Genomic DNA, 22972 nt, shown 5'->3' on the forward strand with positions numbered 1-22972 from the left:
ATGCACAGCCCATTCACACCTCAGGGCAGTTATGAGAGACCAATTATCTGACAATTAGTCACATTTTTGGACTGTGGGAGGAAGCCAGAATACCTGGAGAGGACCCATGTCTTCAAAGAACATGCAAACTCCATGCAGAAAGACCCCCGGCCAGGAGCTGATCACAGGGTCTTCTTGCTGCGAGGCAACAGTGCTACCAACTGTGCCACCATGCAGCCCATTGATTAAAACAATTATTTGATATATTGTTGTTATTAGAAGTGAACACATATGTCTCCTTTAAGTGTTTGTATTGGTTACCCCCTCCCAAAAAAAAAAAAATGTCCTACACTTTACAATTATGCTCTACTTTGTGTTGGTCAATCACACAAAATCTATCACCTCAAATTTAAGTCTTAAATCTGTTCTGAGGTTTTAATAAATAACCAGTCTGTGATTAAACTCTAATAGGGATTTTTTTCTTCCGCTGTAGAAGTTACAGTGGCGTATTCAGCATTGTGATCAAAGTATATCTACTCATATCCATTAAAAAAAAATAAGTGATTACTTTGAGCAAAATGTATGCAAAGTTCATGTAAATATTCTGCACCCTTACATTAGAACAGAGGCCAGGAAAACCCTAAAGAGCTTGACAGCCGAAAGGCAGGGCACACGAGATTCATTAATATTATACATTATTCATTTAATCATACCTTTATTGCCCATGCACTGAGAAGCACACACCTGGGGCTGCCATGTGCATCCAACCCTCCGAACAACTCCCCCTTTCTGAAAGGGTGACAACCTGAATGTTCATTTCACTCACAGAACAAGCAGACTCAGGCTGCAGCCAACAGAAACACATAAAATAAAATAAAACCTACAGTTAGGCAGGACTCACTGATACTCATGCAGACTACCAAAATAACATCTGTGTGAACAGGGGAAAAATGAAGTGGGTTTTTTTTTTATATTGGATAAATTGCTGCTAGGGTATTGTTGATGCAAGATTTTCATGTTTGCCTGTAAGCCTTCTTGTGCGGAAATACTTAAAAGCTCCTGATACAGTTTAAGATTAAAATTAGCTTTGCTCTTGCGTGTTAAAATATTCAAATCAGACTAAAAGGCGCAGATCAGGCTCAAATTTCAATCCGGAAATTATCACCAACACTTGAAAGTATCCAACATATACAAATACAGGTGAACCGTGGTTAATGAACTTTTAATCTTTTTGTCAAATTTACAAATTGAACAATAAAAACTAATGTACCAACATGAACTTGAGCGACCATAAAACCCACAAGCGAACGCTTTTAAAAAAACAACTCACATCTCTGGTTGCGACGCCTGCCTTTGTACATGGTCCTGCCGATCCAAAGAAACCCCGGTGGTTCTGCGCTGCAGCCGAGCCGCCTTCTCTGTCAGCGGACTGGTGCCGGCGGAACATCAGCGCCTCCAGACTCCCAGCAGAGCCGCTGCGGACTGTACCATCTGTCGGTCTGCAACGGGGGGAACCAGGGACGCGGAGCTCTCAGTACAGCAGCCGCTAAAGTTCAGCTAAAACCTCCAGTTTTTCTTAGTTGGCTAAAGGACATGTTTTTCTTGTAATTTTGCTGTTGTACAGGGGCGTTGTTAGGATTCTGAAACTTTGAGGATGTAGCCCAGCCCAGAAGGAGTTGCGTTTTCATCGGACAGGGATAATTTTGAGTTAATTTAGTATTAAAGTAACGCAATACAAATGCATACGATGCACAGACATTAATAACAGTGAGCTGGAAACATGCAACTAGAACATGATTAAGCTGGTTCTGAGGTTTTTCCCACATCAAAATTACGATTTCAGATGTTAATGAAACACTTTTCACGCTTAAATGTTTCACATCATCAAACCACTTTTAATATCAGACTAAGACAACTCAACTAAATAAAATCGCAGTTCGCAAATTATGATTTCATTTTTTAAAGGAAAAAAAAAAAAAACGCTATCCAAACCAGTCTGAGCTTATGTGAAAAAGTAATTGCCTGCTAACCCTAATTTTGAGGTTCGCCTCCCTTGGTAGCAACAACTGTTACTGAGTATTTGTGATAACCAGTAGTGAATATTTTATACCACTGTGAAATTTTTTTAGTTAACTCTTCTTTGCAGAATTATTTTAATTCAGCCCAATTAAAGAGTTTACAAGAATTAATGGCTTGTTTAAAGTAATGTAAGATTGGATTTAAGTTAGGACTTTGACTAGGTCGCCTTAAAACCTTCATTTTTTTAAACCATTCAGAGGTAGATGTGTTGGTGTGCGTCAGATCATTCTCCTGGTGCAAACCAGGGTGTGCTTGAGATTAAAAGACTGGTCCTGAAACAGCAAAACAACCCCAGACCATCACACTACCACCACCTGTGTGACTGTAGACATTATGTTCTTTTTTTCTGAGATGCTGTTACCCCTAAAACACTCAGATTCCACATCCTGTACGTGTCCGTTCCGTTTCAGACCACCTCCGTCAGTCCGTGAAAAGCAAACCTATGTGGAACCGTTCTCATTAGGAGTTGCTCCGTCGGACGTACGTAAACGGACTTGAGCGGAACGGAGCAGTAATGGAGGATGTGTGCTCAAGATGTACCCACCTTCCAATGTTTTTTATTTGGTTTAGATAGGGTTTTTCCCTTGAAAAATATCGTTTGAAAATTGCATTTTGTACTTTCCCTGGTTATCTTTGTCTGATCACATTTATTTGATAATGTTGAACATTTAAGAGTAACAAACAAGCAACAAAAATGCAAGGGGACACGCATTGATTGCAGCTACCAGCATTGGTTCTTGCAATTTTCTCCAATACTCTTCTCTTTCGAGCAGTTTTTGTTTGAACCAAAGATCAGTGTGCCTGACTACTCATCTTTTGGAATGTTTGGGCTTCTGAACTCTACATTACAGCTAAATTGCTTCTTCTCCATCGCTGTTGCTCAAGTTAGCGCTTCCATACTTACCTTCCAATTCTCCCAGAGCCTCACCTCTACCTGCGTAATAGTAAGACCTGTAATCTTTCATCCCACCATATATACTTGCCATATCCACTGGCACAAAATTGACTTCTTGTACCAAAAAAAACTCTCCCTCAACATCTGCCTTTAACCACAACACTTTCTGGTCTGGGAATACACTGGGATCACTCAGAACAAGAAGGAGGGATTGTTTATTCTTCTGACCCCCTTAGGATCAATAGGACCCTTCTTAAGAGATATATGTCCCTTGTAACCCAGGAATTGTTATGATCCTCAAGAATGACCTAGAAAGTGTTGCTGGGCAGAAGGATTTCTGGGATTTTCTTCTGAAGCTGTTACCCACATGACCCAATCTTGAAAAACAGGAGGACAATTTTGAACTTTCTCTGGTTATCTTGTCTAATAACATTTATTTGATGATCTTCAACATTTAAATGTGACAAACAAGCGAAAAAAAAAAAAAAATTGTAATGAAAATAATTTACTAAATGCAATGTAAATAGGTACCAGCATTTCTTCTTGGAGTTTCTCAAAATATTCTTCAATGCTCTTCCTTTTTGAGTACTATCAATTTGAGCCATAGATGAAAGTGTTCAAACATCTTTTGGACTGTTTGGGTTTCTGAATTTATTTCAACTGGAGATAGAGCTTAAATATTTTACATGCATTTTCACATGAATCGTTTCTTTATTCAGACGCAGAAAATGCTAATATTTTCTTTGCTGTTTGTGTTTTTTAAATTGAGCCCTGGCTTAATGTACACACTGCTTCATTATTTCAGGAGCAATGTAATTCTTTATAAAGGATGACATGTTTTGCTCTCTGCAGAGCTCCATTAGACTAATGGTTTGATGATAAAAAAACAACAAATACATTCAGAAAAAGCGAATAAATGAATATAAAAAGAGTAGAGATTTTTCCTGCATTAAACTTGCATTTGTTATTCTCACAGATAATTGAAAAATAAAATGTGACATGCTGAAATAAAATGAATGTGAAAAAAACATACATTATGAGAAAAGCAAAGGAGAAGCATATGGTGCATTTTTCCTCTTTTGATTAAATATACACTTGTTAAACTTCAAATGCAATTAAGCTATTCTTTGTAGGAAATAAAACCATAAGATTCGTGCATAAATCAGTTATTCGGTATTCAAGGTTCAACTCAGAAAATACTTTTTTTTAGACCTATAAGCTTTCAGCAATATTCTCAAATCATCAAGCAGTTCATCACTCCATAGCTACTGTTATCTGTTATCATTCTGTAAGCTTTTTTCATGTCTTTCAAAGATGGTTGGCTGTGGACTGAATAGACATAAACAAATAGGCGAAGCCATCCAGCTGCTGCAGCATTGGCACTTGGTGGAAGATGAAGTCTTCTAATTGTGATATTTAATTAAAATGACATGAGGGTTGCAGTTACTGTGTTTCTGTCTGATGTTTTCAAAAGTCCAGCAGGATATTTTACAGAAGATGAGAAACTGAAAGCAAATGAAAGCTGAATGTGGACACACACAAGGCATCAAGGCCGGTCACTTGAATGCAATGCAACTGTTACCTTTGCAAAAATATGAAAATGCAGCCATCCGATATAAAAGCAAAGGTTCTTTTATAGAACCGAAAATTTATTTTAAAATCCTGCATTTGCAACAAACATGACTGGCTTCTGAAGCTTGTCTATTAATATGCATTATTTAAACATTTTTGAGAAGATGTATGGTAACTTCATAAATTTTAAAAGGTGATTGGACATTCTGTAAAGGATCCATGCAGGGATAGAAAGGCTTAGTTACACCGGTGCGCCCACAGCGCCATCTAGTGTTCATGCATGTAGGAGCCTCATGTTCTACAAGCAAACAGCTCCGCTATCGTAGGTGATGTCCCGTGTAATTTATTTTTTACCATAAAATTTCTGAAAATGGGGGAACGCATAAAAAGTGAACCAAAGCAAGGCTCATCTGATAACGTAAGCAAGGTTGGCAACATTTTCTAGTTTTCATGTCATTTCAATATAATGCTGTTGAATTAGTTTTCTTGTTTTCAATACGAACAGGTTAATGTACTATAGTGCTGAACAAATAAACAAAATCAAATTAGGCTGAGGCATTCTCAGTGAGATTCTTGAGTATTTCCCAATTTTAACCCACTGTCGACCCTCAGAAAAACAGGTCACTGCAAAATAATGCAATAATAAATGATAAAAAAAAAATTTTTTTTTTACTTTTATAGCTAAAATCTTTTCATCTGCTTCAGCACTAGGAAGACTGTAAATGTTTTTGTTCATTTGCTAAAAAACATTTTGTTAAAATGTTATGCTATTTTATTGTTACAATATCCCTACAAAACCAAAAACATGATTAATCTAGAAAACACAAAATGTAAGTGAATCTTTGGGGTGTGTTCGTTTGGTTTATTCAGACTATATTGTGCGATAACATCATTTATTTCAGTGCAATATTACAACAAAATACACCAGTGGTGCTTAGTTTAGATCCTTACATTACCTAGTGGTTAAACATGGAATTTAGTGAAAAAATATCAAACTTCAATCCACAGCTTCACATAGGTTACAGGTGTCACATTATGTGATGGCAACATGGTCAATCAAAAAATGATGTTTAAAAGGCCATCAATGCAGACCTATTTGGGGAAAAGGCCCTATTGTGTGTATTAATCTGTGAAGGTGTGATGAGTAGTGAGTTTGGTGATTTGATCTATATCCAAACAATTAACCTTTGGAAAATCCCATGCCATTAGCATGGACACAGCTAAAACTATTGACTACGGAAATTCAAAGTGGTTAAAAGGACCCAGTTGAGTCGTAGTGTCTCAACAGGAATAAGTAAGAACTAGTAGTTCTTAACCTAAACTGTCACGAGCCCACAACAGTACTGAGAAAATAAAAATGTCAAGGAATTTCAAGAATAAACCCAAAATCAAATTATTAAAGAGGTGTATATAGAAGTAAATACAAAAGCGAAAGAATATATATTGGATATATATTTTTATTTTAAAATATATACAGTAAAACTGGTCTCACACAACTGAGTTTTTGTGGTGTAAAAAGTTTCTCCCAAATTAACAAAAGAAGGATTCAGTGAAGGTAAATGTAAGTTTAGGAATGGCCTAGCCTAGTCTGTGAGAACATTTGTACACCACCTGAAATGAGTGTAGAACAAGAGATTGTCTTGACTATCTAATACATTTGGAGAACAACTCAAGATCTGGCATGCTGACAATGAATGAAAATGTACTTTAACATCGTATTACTTTAAAGCTTTACTGTAAAGTAATATGTATTATTTTAAATTTATATGATTTGACTTAGACTTATATGTTTTTAGTTGCATTGTGCAGAATAGATAGGAAAAGAACAGAAAAGATTATCATGGTCTCATTTTATTACATTGCAAATTGTTTTCATTTGTATGTAGAGTGCACACACATGTACACTTTTTCCCAAGATGGTTTTATACTTCAGGTCAAACATAGTTATTATTATTATTATTATTATGTATACTGTATTGATCTTTTTTATAATATATATATATATTTATAAAATCTAATTTATTTACTATTAGTTTTTTTAGGCGAATTACCTTCCCCAGATTCAGCAGGAGCCTGCTAATGATCCAGTCAAATATGCAGAACACCAGCCTTATACACTGCTCAAAAAATAAAGGGAACACTTAAACAACACAATATAACTCCAAGTAAATCAAACTTCTGTGAAATCAAACTGTCCACTTAGGAAGCAGCACTGATTGACAATCAATTTCACAGCTGTTGTGCAATGGAATAGACAACAGGGGGAAATCTTTGGCAATTAGCAAGACACTCAATAAAGGAGTGGTTCTGCAGGTGGGGACCACAGACCACTTCTCAGTACCTCTGCTTTCTGGCTGATGTTTTGGTCACTTTTGAATGTTGGTGGTGCTTTCACACTCGTGGTAGCATGAGACGTACTCTACAAGCCACACAAGTGGCTCAGGTAGTGCAGCTCATCCAGGATGGCACATCAATGCGAGCTGTGGCAAGAAGGTTTGCTGTCAGTATAGTGTCCAGAGCCTGGAGGCGCTACCAGGAGACAGACCAGTACACCAGGAGATGTGGAGGAGGCCGTAGGAGGGCAACAACCCAGCAGCAGGACCGTTACCTCCGCCTTTGTGCAAGGAGGAACAGGAGGAGCACTGCCAGAGCCCTGCAAAATGACCTCCAGCAGGCCACAAATGTGCATGTGTCTCACAAATGGTTAGAAACAGACTCCATGAGGATGGTATGAGGGCCCGACATCCACAAATGGGGGTCATGCTCACAGCCCAACATCATGCAGGACGCTTGGCATTTGCCAGAGAACACCAGGATTGGCAAATTAGCCACTGGCGCCCTGTGCTCTTCACAGATGAAAGCAGGTTCACACTGAGCACATGTGACAGATGTGACAGAGTCTGGAGACACCATGGAGAGCGATCTGCTGCCTGCAACATCCTTCAGCATGACCGGTTTGGCAGTGGGTCAGTAATGGTGTGGGGTGGCATTTCTTTGGAGGGCCGGATGGCGCTCCATGTGCTCGCCAGAGGTAGCCTGACTGCCATTAGGTACCGAGATGAGATCCTCAGACCCCTTGTGAGACAGCAGTTCCTGCAAGATGAAGACATTAAAGCTATGGACTGGCTCGCCCGTTCCCCGGACCTGAATCCGACCGGGCACATCTGGGACATCATGTCTCGCTCCATCCACCAACGTCACGTTGCACCACAGACTGTCCAGGAGTTGGTGGATGCTTTAGTCCAGGTCTGGGAGGAGATCCCTCAGGAGACCATCCGCCATCTCATCAGGAGCATGTCCAGGCGTTGTAGGGAGGTCATACAGACACGTGGAGGCCACACACAATACTGAGCCTCATTTTGACTTGTTTTAAGGACATTACATCAAAGTTGGATCAGCCTCTAGTGTGTTTTTCCGCTTTAATTTTGTGTGTGACTCTAAATCCAGGCCTCCATTGGTTAATAAATTTGATTTCCATTGATGATGTTTGTGTGATTTTGTTGTCAGCAGATTCAACTTTGTACAGAACAAAGTATTCAATGAGAATATTTCATTCATTCAGATCGAGGATGTGTTATTTGAGTGTTCCCTTTTTTTTTTTTTTTTGAGCAGTGTATATTGCCTCCTCTGTTGTAAACCTATAGCTTTTCCAGGATGTTCTGCAGTATGTATTGTAACCACAGAGTGGTGCTCACACACTACCAGAGAGAGGCCACACACACCATCTCTGACACCAGCTGACCCAAAGCAGATATGATCGCACAGATGCTTAATTCTAAAAACATTAGTGTGGATACACTGATACAGCTACGTCCAGACTGTAGCTGCAGAAGGAGAAATTAGTAGGAGGAACGTTAAGTTATTCAATCAGTGACTTAAATAGCTGCTGCCTGAGGACAGCCACCACCAGTTGGATTGAATGTTCCTTTTTTATGCTGGAGCCACATAAAGACATTGCAATCCAGTCATGTCCAGAGAAATTAAAGTGTGTAAAGAAGTCGTTGGAGCTTTAGGTGTCTTCTGGCTATTAAATCCACTCAAGCGTGGGGCACCGAGGTACACTCGGAGGGCTGAGTGCGTTCAGGACGTCACAGGTTTGATTCTGACCTTCCTGTCACATGTCATGTTATGCCATCAAACAGCCCCCCCCCCCAACTCTCTGCTGCTGCTCCTCGCTGAGTGTAATTTAAAAGTCCTGAGGAAAATATCAAGGAATCTCATAGGGTGCAGGATGAGCGCATCGCTGGAGCCTAATCAGATATCAAGTTCATGTATAAAAGATAAGGCATGGAGGGTTAAATTTCACCGAGGCAGCAGAATAAAAACAGAAGAGATGATTTCCAGAGCAGAGGGAGGAATTACTGCAGGCACGTGCACTATACCTCTGGCACTTATGGTGCATTGTTAATATGCTGGATTTATTGTGTGTGTTTGTGTCTGTGTGTTTACAAGGGCAGAGTGGAGATGCACTGTGCCACGCTAAGCAAAGGAATATTTCTCTTTGGCTGCTATAGGAAAAAACAAAAGCTCACCCAAGAGTTTGATCATTTACTTTATTCTCACTTCTGTCTGGACAAATACAAGCTTGTAGGTGTGTTGTTCTGAACACATGTGGTTTGTCAGCATGCATAACAATGAGGGGCAGCCTCTTTAAGTGCATGCAGATTGGACGTGTGAATTTGTGCTGACATTAGAGTGATCATTTATCTGGGACTTGGACTTCCAACCTAGAAGATTTGGAGCTCATGCCCAAAAATAAATCACCAAATAGCAGTAGAAACATGTTAAAAGCTTGACGCTATATATACATATATATATATATATTTATATATATATATATATATAGAGTTTTACTGTTGTAATAATAAAGATGTTTCCATGAATTCTTAAAAAGGCTACAAATAATGCTCAACATTATAATTAAAAATTTTCTTTAAAACTCAAAATATTAAGCCCTAGGCACCCTGACTGTGTCTGTAAATGTCATGGCCATCCATTTAGTGATGTTGATAAGATGTTTTAGTGTGGATCAGACTTGAGTAGTTTTTGAAATGTTATGAATGAATAGCCAGGCAGATGTGGGTGAGTTCTCTGACTGCCCGCTTCTTTTGTAGACTTGATTGATTTTCTTGAGTCTTGAGTTTTGGGACTCATTTGCTGCAAGAAGGGTCATTTGTCACTATCACCAGAAAAGATTTCTGTCCTCATCTCTAAACATACCCTGGATAGTTGTTAGGTTTACAGATTGAAATGGTTTCAGATTTGAAGGAAAGATGGCACAACTACCAAGTGGAAAAAATGGAAAAAGTCTGCTTTCAAATTATTGCTAGAAACACAGAATGTGTGTTTCAATAATGTCAGCATAACTTTTTCTTGCTTAGTATGGTTGACTGCTTATTTGGGTCTATATTTCTCTGCTTCCAGCCATTGCAGTGCCTTCCAAAACTATTCATACCCCATGACGTTTTTTACATTTTGTCATGTTACAACCATAAATCTCCATTGAATTTATGGTATTTATTGGTATTATGACAAAAGAAGTGCATAATTGCCTTTGAAAGTGTGCCTTGCATTTGTTTTGAATCCTCCTGAGTCAATACTTTGTAAAACCACTTTTTGTTCCAGTTAAATCTTTAACCATCCCCTTGTAGCTCTGGTTGTATGTTTAAGGTTGGTGTCGCTGGGAGGTGGACCTCTGTCACAGTCTCAAGTCTTTTTGCAGTCTCTAGTTGGTTTTCTTCCAGGACTTCCCTGTATTTAGCTCTATTCATATTCCTATCAACTCTAAGTAGTTTCCCTGTTTCTGAACACACACATCCCCACAGCATGATGGCACCACCACCATGTTTCACTGTGGGGATTATGTGTTAAAGGTTTTATTCAGTGTAGGCTCTCCCCCACACAGCATTTTGCATGCATATTAAAAACCAGTGGCATTCTCCATTCTGTAGAAGTCTAGAACAAGCATGCAATCCTGGGCCGTTGGCCTGCCTGTTTCATGAGCTAAAAAGAGTGACTCTAACAGCAAACAGCAGCTGGGGACCAAGCCCCTTTAAGAGTGTTCCAGGTTCAATGTGTGCACTTTTATATGATAATGGGCCTATTTGAGAGAAGGTCCAGGGCTGTTTTTGAGTCCCAGTCTGTCCTTCATGTCAACAGACATGTAAACTGTGTCCTTTAGATAGCTTGTAGTAAACTGCTAAACTGGACATCTTAAGGTTTTCTTTTCCTGTGTTTAACTAGGATTGTGTGTGATAGACCAACACAGATCAATTCATAATTGTGAAGTGGAAGAAAAGTGATTCAAATGTAAAACGTGTGACACCCATTACACTTTAATCTGACACCCTTAAATAAAATACAATGCAACCAATTGCCTACAGACACTCTTCAATAAAGGACGGATGTGTACAGTGGAGTACTGATCTTTTTTTTTTCTTAACAGATCCTCCCGCCTAAGCAGTGTATTTCTGCAGCTCCTCCAAAGTTTCTGTATGCCTCTGGTCTGTTTCCCTTGTTAAATCTCTATCCAGCCTCAGTTTAGATGGACAGCCATGTCTTGGTAGATCTGTAGTTGTGCAATACTCACAGTGTTTCTGGTTGTAATGTGACAAAATGTGCAACAGTTCAGAGGGCATTAATACAATTGCAAGGAGCTGTTGCTTAGCGTGGCCTAAAAACTAAAATACAAAGGGAAACAATTAGCTAGACTCTGTTATTTACAAAACCACTACCTTTGATGCTCACTAATTAATCCATCATATCTTATTCAGACACTTTGCACACATAAGTTAAAACAGCCAGTCTCAGTTCTTAGCTGTAAGATAAACTGACTCCCTTGAGGCACTGCTGTTTTCCTGCTATCCCCACAGCTGCCACTTATCAAAAGGGAAACAGTTCATAGACAGAACATTTCCATTAGCAGCCTTACAACCAGCTACAGCAGACATATTTTTGAACCACCTTCACTGAACACATTAGCTACTGCCAATATTTATGCTAAGCTAAGTGAATCACTTTCTGGCTCCAGCCCCAGACTAAAGAGTGTTGGCAACCCCCCCGGTATTATAACACTGCACTCATTTAAATAAAAAGTTTGAACATGGCGTTGCTGCTTCATCAAGACCTGGAGATAAAGAACCACACATTTTTGTGACAATATTCTAAACTTTGTGCTCGTAAAACTGACAGAAAGTGCTACTAAAATGTCAAAACTCTTCCCTGTGTCTGAGAAAACCTCTTACTGTTGATAGTAAATGCTAAGGAAACAGGTATAGAAAGTTACTTTAATAGATTCCACTTTAGTTGCAACAAACAAGCCTGAAAATTGATTAAAATCAGCTCATTTTCTGTGCCAGAATGTCAATCTTTTCAGTTTGCACACTTTAAACAGCAAGACAACCCAAAAGATCCAACGAAACCCACAGGTACATTAAACATATTTCAGGGAATCAAACAATAAAACAAAAAATATAGCATTTCAAAAAAATATACAGAAAACCCAGAAATTTTAAGCAAATATTATAACAGAAAATGAAAAAGTGTGCAATACATAACAGCCAAGGCTGCACGGTGGCGTAGTTGGTAGCACTGTTGCCTTACAGCAAGAAGGTCCTTGGTTTGATTCCCGTCTGGGGGTCTTTCTGCATGGAGTTTGCATGTTCTCCCCGTGCATGCGTGGGTTCTCACCGGGTACTCCGGCTTCCTCCCACAGTCCAAAGACATGCCTGTTAGGTTAATTGGTCTCTCTAAATTGCCCTTAGGTATGTGTGTGCATGGTTGTTTGTGTGTTGCCCTGTGATGGACTGGCGACCTGTCCAGGTTGTACCCTGCCTCTCGCCATAGACTGCTGGAGATAGGCACCAGCTTCCCCGTGACCCACTACGGAAGAAGTGGTAGAAAATGACTGACTGACATAACAGCCAAGACATCTTCCAAAAAGGAAATCAAGCTGAAAATATAGACCCACAAAAAAATACTGGAACCTGTTAACTAAAAGGCTTTTGGTTGTTTCCCTCTTACACCATTTTGTTTTTGTGTTTTCATACTTAAGTTTTTGAGGTAGAAAAAGTAACAACTTGCTACCAGATTTTATTCACATCATGCACCTTTTCTAGGGCTGTTTTGTATACATAATGCTTGCTGTGGACTATAATTACTATAATTTCCCATCTACATTAATATAGCCCAACACTGTCAAGAAAACAGAAACACAGTGAAACAGAAGTACTGATTGGCATGATACAGGTGGAATGAATGGAGCTGATATGGTGGCAAAGGCTGAGAATCAGAACCAAAACATGACAAAACAGAAATACAAGGACACAATCTAACCAAAAGAAATGACTTACAGATATAACAGAAGTAAAAATGCACCATGAACAGAATACAAGAAAAGTAAGAAACTAAACCTAAAGGAATAAAGTAATAAAGTACCACCTGGAGAACATAAACAATAATGATCATAGGCAAGACCTGAAAAATAATACAGAGATGCTGGCCCAAAAGAAGAACAAAACCCAAACATCTATAAATCTTTTTTATGATTTCATTTTTTTTAATTCTGGTTGGAAAGCCTCCTAGCCATCACCCTAATGTTTAGCTCACTACACAGATTCAGATTGGGGCTCCAAAATGTTAAAATTACTTTCAGTTAGAAGAAACATGTTAGTAAAATGAAAACATCTAGATCTGCCAGGGCTACGCATAATTACAGACATAACTCCATAAATACTCACTGGCCACTTTATTAGGTGCACTGATCAATATTGTCTATATAGTTCACCCACTTGCTGCTGATTTATCAGCTGCACATCTAAAATGCAAATCTCCGGTCCCATAACGTCCAAAAGGTGTTCTGTTGGGTTGAGATTCAGTGACTGTGGAGGGCATTGGTGTACAATGATCTTATTACACTGTGTTCATAAAGAGGTGGACATGGTCAGCTGTGGCATATAAACAGCATTCAATTAGCAATAAGGGATCCAAAGCAGGCCACACAAACATCCCCCACACCATTACACTACCACCACCAGCCTGAAGCATTGATACGAGGCAAAATGGATCCATGTTTGATCTTTTTATGATAATGTTTTACTCTAGCAGCTGAAATTGAGAATAATCTGACCAGGACCAGGCAACCTGTTCCCATCTATCAGTTCTGGTCAGCCTAAGTGAATTAAGGCCTCAACCTCTGTTCTTAGCTTACCGGTGTTTTCTTCTAATGCTTAAGCTACTATGCTTCAATGGTAAAAATGTTGTGTGTTTTTTGGTCCATTCTCTTTAAACCATAGAAATGGTTTTGGATGAAAACCATCATAGATTAGCAGTTTCTGAAACACTTAAATTTCCTTTCCTTCCTGTTCTGGGTTTGATCTTCAGCAAGTCTATTATTTGAGTTAACAGGCACTGGTATATTTAGCTATGTGGCTTGTAAATACTGTGAAACCCTGTTTTACCAAAGTTTATCATGCCAGCCCATAATTAGTCTTCACTTTGTATTCATTTCCCAGTTTTAACCATAAATTAGCACTAAAACTCATTAGGCTATATTTTTAATGAACTGTAATCAAGAATTACGTCAAAGAAGTATAAATTTGATGGGACAGTGTTATATGATGCCAGCAGGTAACTGGCAGTATCACAACGAGGATGAATGAATTACAGAGGGTCCTGCCTAGTTTTGTAAAAATCAGTCAGCGTTTGGTGAGAGATTTGTGAAATTCAAGAACTCATAAAGTTCCTTACTTTTGCATCTCGAGGCGTGTAATTATTAGTACGCCAGCCATGGAGTGTTATCCACCTCCACATGCAACTTCACAGCCAAAACGGTATAAAACTGGACACATCCAAGGTGGGGTTACAGAAGTGACCCTGCTAGACTTTTATTCATTTTTAATGAGGGAGCAGGATGGGCTTTTATTTTCCTTGGTTGACGCTGTGAACAAATCAATAAGTAATATGGGGAAGATTTACAGGGATCTACCAAACTCCCATATGGATTATGCTCTGAATGCTCTCTCTCCCTGCCGCTGACCACTTTCTTCTCATCTCCTGCTTTTATGTGTTGCTTTTGTGTTTACTTTTCTGTGAATATGCCAATCTTATGGAATCTTTTCCAAAGTTTAACTGACCAATTTAATTTTGCCAAACACATATGTTGCAGTTTTGTTTTCACCATACACAGTATGAGCCAGATCCAAATATTAAAACTCTGACTGGAGAAGTTTCCATCAAGAAGTGTGAAGGTCTCATACTGACTGAATGTGACCTGAATCTCCAACTTTAAAGTTTATATTATACAGATATATGAAATCTTTATTATTGGTACTGACCCCAGTTTTATGACTCTTGCCTTGTTTTTATATAAACACATTAAATGTTATTGCTTTTGTATAAAATTTGATTTATTATCTGTAATGAGGTTTTGTACAAAGCTATGGAAAAATAATATCATGAGAATGTATTCAGAATGTACTCTTTTTTTTTTTTTTATGAATTTATTGATGAGAGATATATGTTCAGTTGTAAAGCTGTAAATAACAACCAATAAATAAATGCTTTTTATTTGTGAAAGAAAAACACTAATAGTGTGTTTTTCAATTTCTATTAAATATTACAAATAACATGTATCATATATTGTATTGTTTATTATCAAAGTTATATGGAGCAATTGAAATCCTTTATTCAAGTGTGGTTGTTATGATGTGAAAATCTTGTGATTTACTATACAAATTTTTTCTTTAATGCCAAAGGCGCAGATTGATAGAATAATATACTCAAATTTACAGGGGTGTTTTGCTGCAGGAGGCACAGGTGAACTTCACAGAATAGATCATAGTAAAAGAGCATTATGTCAAAGATATTCAAGCAACATCTCAAGACACCAGCCAGGAAGTTAAAGCTTGGCCTCAGATAGGTCTTCTAAACGGACACTAACCAGATTATTTACAGTGTCTTACGGACAAGTCAATGTATTGGATTGGCCATCACAAAGCCCTGATCTCAGCCTCACAGAAAATTTGTGGGCAGAGCTAAAAAGGTGTGTGTGAGCAAGGCGACGTACAAAACTGACCCAGTTACACTGATTCTTTCAGGCGAAATGGGCCAGAATTCCAGCAAACTTCTGAAAGGATACCCAAAACATTAAAAAGTCAATTCTACCAAATACTAAGTAAATGTCTGTAAACTTTTTAATGTAAATAAAGTTAAAAAGAACTCTAAAAAACAACTTCAGGGTGCGGCGCTGATGGTGTAGGGGTTAAGCGCCAAATGCAGAGGCTACAGTCCTTGAAGCGGCTGTCCCGCGTTCGAGTCCCGGACCCGGCGACATTTACCGAATGTCTCCCCCTCTCTCTACCCCTGTTTCCTGTCTACCTACTGTCAAAAATAAAGGCCACTAGTGCTGAAAAAATATCTTTAAAAAAAACCCCAAAAACTTCAGTCTCATTATTCTTGGGCGATGGTGTTAGGGTTCATCCTGTGGGTTGCCGGTCCATTTCAGTCGTTGTGTCTTTGGACAAGACACTTCACCCACCTTGCCTGGTGATGGTGGTCAGAGGGCTTGGTGGCGCCAATTGTATAGCAGCCTCACTTCTGTCAGTCTGCCCCAGGGCAGCTGTAGCTACAATTTAGCTTACCACTGTCAGGGTGTGAATGGGTGGATTAATGGGTGAATGACTGGTTATAGTTTAAAGCTCTTTGGAGTTCTCAGACGTGATAAAGCACTATTCAAATTCAAACAATTTTGGTAATCGTGACCTAAAGCAGGAAAAGTTTAGTCTGATTTGATGTCAGAGAATAAGGTGAAAAGGTTATGTGTTTTATATACAGTATGCTATTGGTGACCATTTGGTTTTCCCTGTGTGTAATTTCATCTGCAATAAGTCAAAGTGTGTTTTTTTACATGTTGAAAAAAATCTGCGGCTTCCCCAACATTTTCAGAGATGCCACAAATACTGACGCCTGCTCTGCTAAAACGAGTCGATGTAGCTCAATTGTTGTAATGATAATCATTTACCCAATAATCACATTAATTAATGTCTCATGCTCTGCTCTACAGATGCTCTATCTGCATTGATGAAAAATGCAACTACAAAACTACACACGATTTGATGTTTAAGGTGATTCATAACAAGCAAAGATATTGAGGCGCAAATATGTTTTTCTGTCTTTTCAGTCTCCGAATATATAACAAGATGATTTGCGGTATTTAAATATCTTCATATTCAGTATAACAAGTAATAATGATGTCAGACGATAATATAAACAAATTTCATGGAGTTTCATTCAATAACACTCCCATCATAGCACCACTGACACTCTGGGAGAAGCAAGTTTTACTCTAGCGCATGTTAAGAGGACGTGAACAGTACATGAGGTAGCCTTTTGCTTTTACTCACAGTGTAGAGGAGCTCTTGGGTTCAACACAATGCAAACTTATACCATGAAACAGATATCTTCTTACCTAGAGACTGCCCGGCGATAACTCTGCTGTTCTCCCCGGCCACAGCTGCCCGAGCGTTCCTCTCACTGGCGTACTGAACGAAGGCGTAGCCCTTGTGAACGGAGCAGCCCACTATCTTGCCGTATTTGGCGAAGATGGCCTCTATGTCGGCTTTGGTGACCACGGCCGTGTTGAGGTTGCCGATAAAGACGCGGGAGTTCAGGGAGCGCGGGTCATTCTTGTTGGTCACGTTGCTGGTCTGGGTCTTCCCAGTCATCCTATTCCTGGAGCTCTGCCTGCTGGGACAAACAGATGAGCGAGTGACTTAGAAACACTGCATAGATCAGGTCAGAAAGCCAAACAGCAGGATTTAAACACCGCACAGAGGTATAAATGCTGCAAGGCTTTGCTTTATATATGAGAAATGAGAAAAAAAAACTCTTGACCACTTTGGATACTCCAAATAAAATACAAAAATGGCCTTCTTGTGAGGGATAATATTTCACCTTTTTGGGAAGCCAAATTTAAGTGAACTGGCTTTAATAATTGGTTTATTTATCTTAACACTTCGGCGTGTGTTTTGGCTTATATATATATATATACATATATATATATATATATATATACATATATATATATATATATATATATATATGAAATTGGTTCAGAATTACATATCCAAATAACAAAGACAAAGCCAAATTGAGTCAAACTTTCCTAATTAAAAGCATGCAACAAAATATTTATGTATTACTCTGTTTACATATTTCCTAATAAAATAGCCACGGAGGATACTATACTCCTATATGATTGTTCTATAATCCTATAAAATGCAGCAGTTCATTCACAGTGACCTTTGGAGACATTTTTACCTCCCTTACCAGATAAATATGGGTCCTCATCCAGTCTTGTTCGTCATGGTTACAGTTGTTTTAAACTTTCTAATTGGTTCAATGACATGTTCTCTTGACTTTCCCATTTTGAAAAGTGGCTTGGAAAAATTGGCTACTGTGTCACGTTACACATTACATACATTAAAAATGCTTCAGTTGCATTTATTTTAAGCTGTACATTGTTGCATTGGTGTTGTTGCCAAAAACAAGTATTTCTCAGTGTTGTATGTTTTCCTCCATTAAATAAAAATACTCAGATCAAGAGAATAAGAATTGCACAAACATGCAGGCATGAGCTGAGGTATTAGGAAACTTTTTTGACTCCTTAGGACCCAATGAACACCATGAGGGCACTAGTTTTAAATCTTAATCTGAAGGACATGTTGACAAATGTGCTAGTCATACACATAAACAGGGATATTGATGTAAATTTGAATGTCTTTAAAAAGTTAATAAATTTCAGTATTTTAACTAAAAGAGCAAAACCCCTATGATTTTGTGTTCCTTGTCTCAGAAAATTTGAGCATTAGATAACCCCAACTAAAGAGGGCTGCAATTATTGCTGATGCTTTTGCACCTTTTACTACCAGACATTTTCCTCCTGCCAAACTTTCCATTAATATGCTTTAATACAGCCCTTCGCTAACTTCCAGTTTCTTTAGAAATTACTCTTTGTGCTTTACCTTCTTTGTGAAGGGTTTCAGTGATTGTCTGCTGGACAACAATAAACTCAGCAGTTTACCCATGACTGTGACACTTTGATACAAGGTAAAGCTTGTATAACAGTGTGCATTTGCTGTCCCTAGAAAATAACTCAACACTCAGCCATTAATATCTAAACAGCTGGCAACAAAGTGAGTATACCCCTTTGTGAAAATGTATAAATTGTGTCCAATGAGCCGTTTTCCCTCCCTGGTGTATGAAAAGTGACTAAATAGACTAAATAGAGTCCACCTGTGTGTAATCTAATCTCTGTACAAATACAGCTGCTCTATGAAGGCCTCAGAGGTTGGTTAAGAGAATATTGGGGAGCAAACAGTATAATGAAGTCCCAGGAACACACCAGGCAGGTCAGGGACAAAGTTGTGAAGAAGTTTAAAAGCAGGCTTAGGCTATAAAAAGATTTCCCAAGCACATCTAACGGAGCACTGTTCAATCCATCATCCGGAAATGGAAAGAGTATGGCACGACTGTAAACCTACCAAGACAAGGCCGTCCACCTAAACTTACAGGTCGAACAAGGAGACCACTGATCTGAGAGGCAGCCAAGAGGCCCATGGTGACTTTGGATGAACTGCAGGGATCCACAGCTCAGGTGCAGGAATCTGTCCACTGGACAACTACTAATCGTGCACTGCATGTGGTCTTTATAGAAGAGTGGCAAGAAAAAAGCCACTGTTAATAGAAAACCATAAGAAGTCCCGTTTGCAGTTTGTCAGAAGCCATGTTGAGGACACAGTAAACATATCGAAGAAGGTGCTTTGGTCAGATGAAACTAAAATTGAACTTTCTGGCCAAAATGCCAAACGCTATGTGTGGCGAAGAACTAACACTGCACATCACTCTGAACACCAAATATGGTGGTGGCAGCACCATGTTCTGGGGGTGCTTCTCTTCAGCAGGGACAGGGAAGGTGATCAGATTTGATAGGAAGATGGATGGAGCCAAATTCAGGGCAATCTTTGAAGAAAACCTGTTGGAGTCTGCAAAAGACTTGAGACTGGGGTGGAGGTTCACCTTCCAGCAGGACAACAACCCTAAGCATAAAGCCAGGGCTACAATGGAATGGTTTAAAACAAAACATATTAATGTGTTGAAATGGCCCAGTCAAAGTCCAGACCTAAACCCAATCGCGAATCTGTGGCAAGATCTGAAAACTGCTGTTCACAAATGCTCTCCATCTAATCTGACTGAGCTTGAGCTGTTTTGCAAAGAATAATGGGCAACAAGTTTAGTCACTAGATGTGCAAAGGTGGTAGAAACATACCCTAAAAGACTTGCAGCTGTAATTGCATCAAAAGATGGTTCCACAAAGTATTGACTCAGGGTGGCCAAATACTTTTGCACAATGCCATTTTCAGTTTCCCTGGTGTTGAGTTAGTTTGAGAGGACAGCAAATGCATAACACTGTTACATAAGCTATTCACTGACTACTTTACATCGAATCAAAGTGTCATATCTTCAGTGATGTCCCATGAAAAAATATAATAAACTATTTACAAAAATATGAGGGGTGTACTCACATTTTTGTGAAACTGTAAATCTACAGAATGAGTTTCACTTTATGAACTGGAAGTGGGCCCCACTTATCTTTATAGCATATTATAAATAGGCATTGTTACAAGTGTGATGAGATTTTTTTTTAGATGCATAAAGGTCTGGACCTATCAGAGTAACATCTTTTTCGTTCTTTAGATGAGTTCATCTCTGCTTCACCATTTAGGAGCAGGCAAATGACTTGTTTCATCTTGATACTCTGTCTGAGGAGTCATTGTCACAGTCACTTGCTTCTTTTTCTGTTGGAATGACTATAATGAAGCACACTTCCTTTGTGGTTTGTTTAAGTCTAACAGATACACAAAATATATACAAAATCTTTCAGTAATATCTGTTAATTAAGGTATTTCACCTGATTTCTTTTCTACCAGTTTGAGGCAAACATATCCTACCACTGGTGCAGGCATGTGACCAGTCACCTAGTTGCATGACTTTGATACAGTTAAGAGAAAACAACCTAGTCTTTTAAACGTGCATTAGCTGCCCAAAGCCAAAACAACACTTTTAGAGCTTCCAGATGCTTGAAGTGACCAGCAGCAATAGTTGTCATGTATGACAATAAATGTGGCAGGCAATGTATTAGGTAACCCATTTGTTTTGTGACATGTCTGATTAATGAAGCACATTCTTCAGTGCCTGTGCAGATGGCGACAGATTGCTGTCAGTGGGAGGTGAGAGGAACTCTGACATGGAAGCAACTGTGATTCAGATGTGTGAGTCAGATACGCCTTTCTCTGTATGTAAACTGTATTCACATGTTTGAAAATACCACATCACACCGATATCACAATAATCTTGTCACCTTTTTTTCATTCTTCCACTTTCACAATTCACTTCACTTCTCAATGTTTATTTTTCTGTCCTTTCAGATTATTTAAGACAGATATGTTAAAAATGTGAACTGTTTATTATGAATGTCAACCTTAAACTTCTCACATAGTTTTACCCAACTTAGATTATTTACAGATGCAGAAAATCTTAGTTAAATACTGTTTTGACTGAAACCCGACTCTATATCAGCTTCTCTGATTGTAAGCACCCAACTGGACAAGTTAAGCTGTTTCCATGGAGAGTGCCAGGCAGAAAGCTCTGGTGCTGTTCTGGACCTGCAGTCCAAATCTTAACTCAACTAGGAGAGTATGATGATGATAATGATAATGATAATGGAAGTCACATAAATAGCTGAAAACTCAGCTCACTCATCTGTCTGAGCTACTGTGTGTGGAGACTGTGGATGCAGGATACCTTATGGTGAAAAACATTTTTTCATCGAATTAAGAACAAGAGCATGCAACAGCTCCAATCCTCAGGCAAAGGAGATGGCTAAATTCCCAAGGACAATACTAACTACAAGCTCAACGCCATAAATTAGAATTTCATTAGAAGTTAATTTATTTCAGTACTTTATTTTTAAAAAGTGAAAGTCATATAACTGATTTATTATATTTAGACTGGTATGATGTTTAATACATAAAAGTTACATGACGGTCATGTTATGGTCTACACAATCATAGGGAAGACTGCTGAGTGGACAGTTGTAGAAGCCTGCTGTTTAGAGAGTGCTGTATATTAATGAAAAGTTGAGTGGAGAGAAAAAACTGGTAGAAAACTGTCTCCTTCTGAACTAGAAACGTCATAAATGTTTTATGATGGCCAATGGAGAAAACAGGCTGCACTGTTGATTGGTGGTCTGAAGTCCTACGTAAGTTTTACATTCAATTTGGAAGTCAGGGTCTCAGTGTCATGTTTTGTGAAGCAGGAGTTGGACCAAAACACAGTCAGGATCATGGAAGCAGCACGATGATTAAACGATTTAATAAAAATACAAAAAATCTTTGCCCTGCGATGGATTGGAGACCTGTCCAGGGTGTGCTCTGCCTCTCGGCCGTAGACCGCTGGAGATAGGCACCAGCTCACCCGTGACCCACTATGGAATAAGGGGTATAGAAGATGAATGAATGAACAAAAATTCTTACAAACAGTCATGAGGAGAATAGATCATGGAGCACGGACATAGAACTGAATAAATAGTGAGGGAAAAAACGGGCATAGAAACACAAGGATCCAGTAGAGAACAATGGGAACCTGAGAGCTTAAATCCAGAAGCAGGGGAGGAGAAATGACAAGCTACCCGGAGTAGTAATCAGAGGAGATTTGGAGCAGCTGTGACAGAAGGAATGCAGATCAGCTGAAGGAGGGAGGTAAATTAACACAGAAGAGCTGAGCAGAAACATAAGAAAACCCAAGAAAACATACCTAAGAGAGATCTAACAGGAGCACAACTGTAGAACGCTAGATGTATAAAAGAACACTAAAACACAAAATAATGAACTAATAGGGAAAACACCTAACAATAATAAGCATATGGAAATAAGTTGAGCAAAACCTAAAGAACATAATAAGCAGCATAGAAACAGTTAAAACACACTCAAGAAAATCAAAAGGGTCCTGACCTAATGTGTGGATGTGAGGAGTTAGAGAAGAAAGAGGACTGAACGTAGAGTCTTATATGAATCCTAAAGCTGTCTGTTTTTCAACATCAGCCTTCCTTCGTGAACTTTTCACATCCTCTGAAGAGTACTCCATCTCCTCCTGTCACACTTTGGTCCCCCGGGGGACGATCATCTAGTGTTATCAGACGAATGCTGCACATGAAGATGAAAGCAAAAACTCTCAGTTTGGTTGCTTCTAGGAATTCCCTGTTGGTCATAATCTTTGTGTTTTTGTTTGTTTGACTGTGTGTGTGAGGACACTTTTATAATAAGGCTTTTTTAAAACCTGATGTTTTCAAAGAGAAGCTCCCATGATGCTGTGAAAACATCTGAGTTTTTA

At 38.8% G+C, this 22972-nt stretch overlaps 1 protein-coding gene across 6 annotated transcripts in view; it reads right to left on the minus strand.

The window, feature by feature from the left end:
- The window catches only part of LOC124869290 (RNA-binding Raly-like protein), an 84535-nt gene that overhangs the window by 30155 nt on the left and 31408 nt on the right, over nt 1-22972 (minus strand). For 4 of the 6 annotated variants that reach the window (XM_047367064.1, XM_047367059.1, XM_047367063.1 and 1 more), the window contains exon 2: nt 16992-17266. In XM_047367064.1, coding sequence (XP_047223020.1) covers nt 16992-17247 — 256 coding nt within the window. In that variant the 5' untranslated portion in view covers nt 17248-17266. Of the gene's footprint in view, nt 1-16991; nt 17270-22972 lie in introns of all 6 variants that reach the window. The other 2 variants (XM_047367062.1, XM_047367060.1) reach the window with 1 other exon arrangement.

Source organism: Girardinichthys multiradiatus, chromosome 6 (genome assembly GCF_021462225.1).
Source record: "Girardinichthys multiradiatus isolate DD_20200921_A chromosome 6, DD_fGirMul_XY1, whole genome shotgun sequence".
In the NCBI taxonomy this organism is placed as follows: Eukaryota; Metazoa; Chordata; class Actinopteri; order Cyprinodontiformes; family Goodeidae; genus Girardinichthys; species Girardinichthys multiradiatus.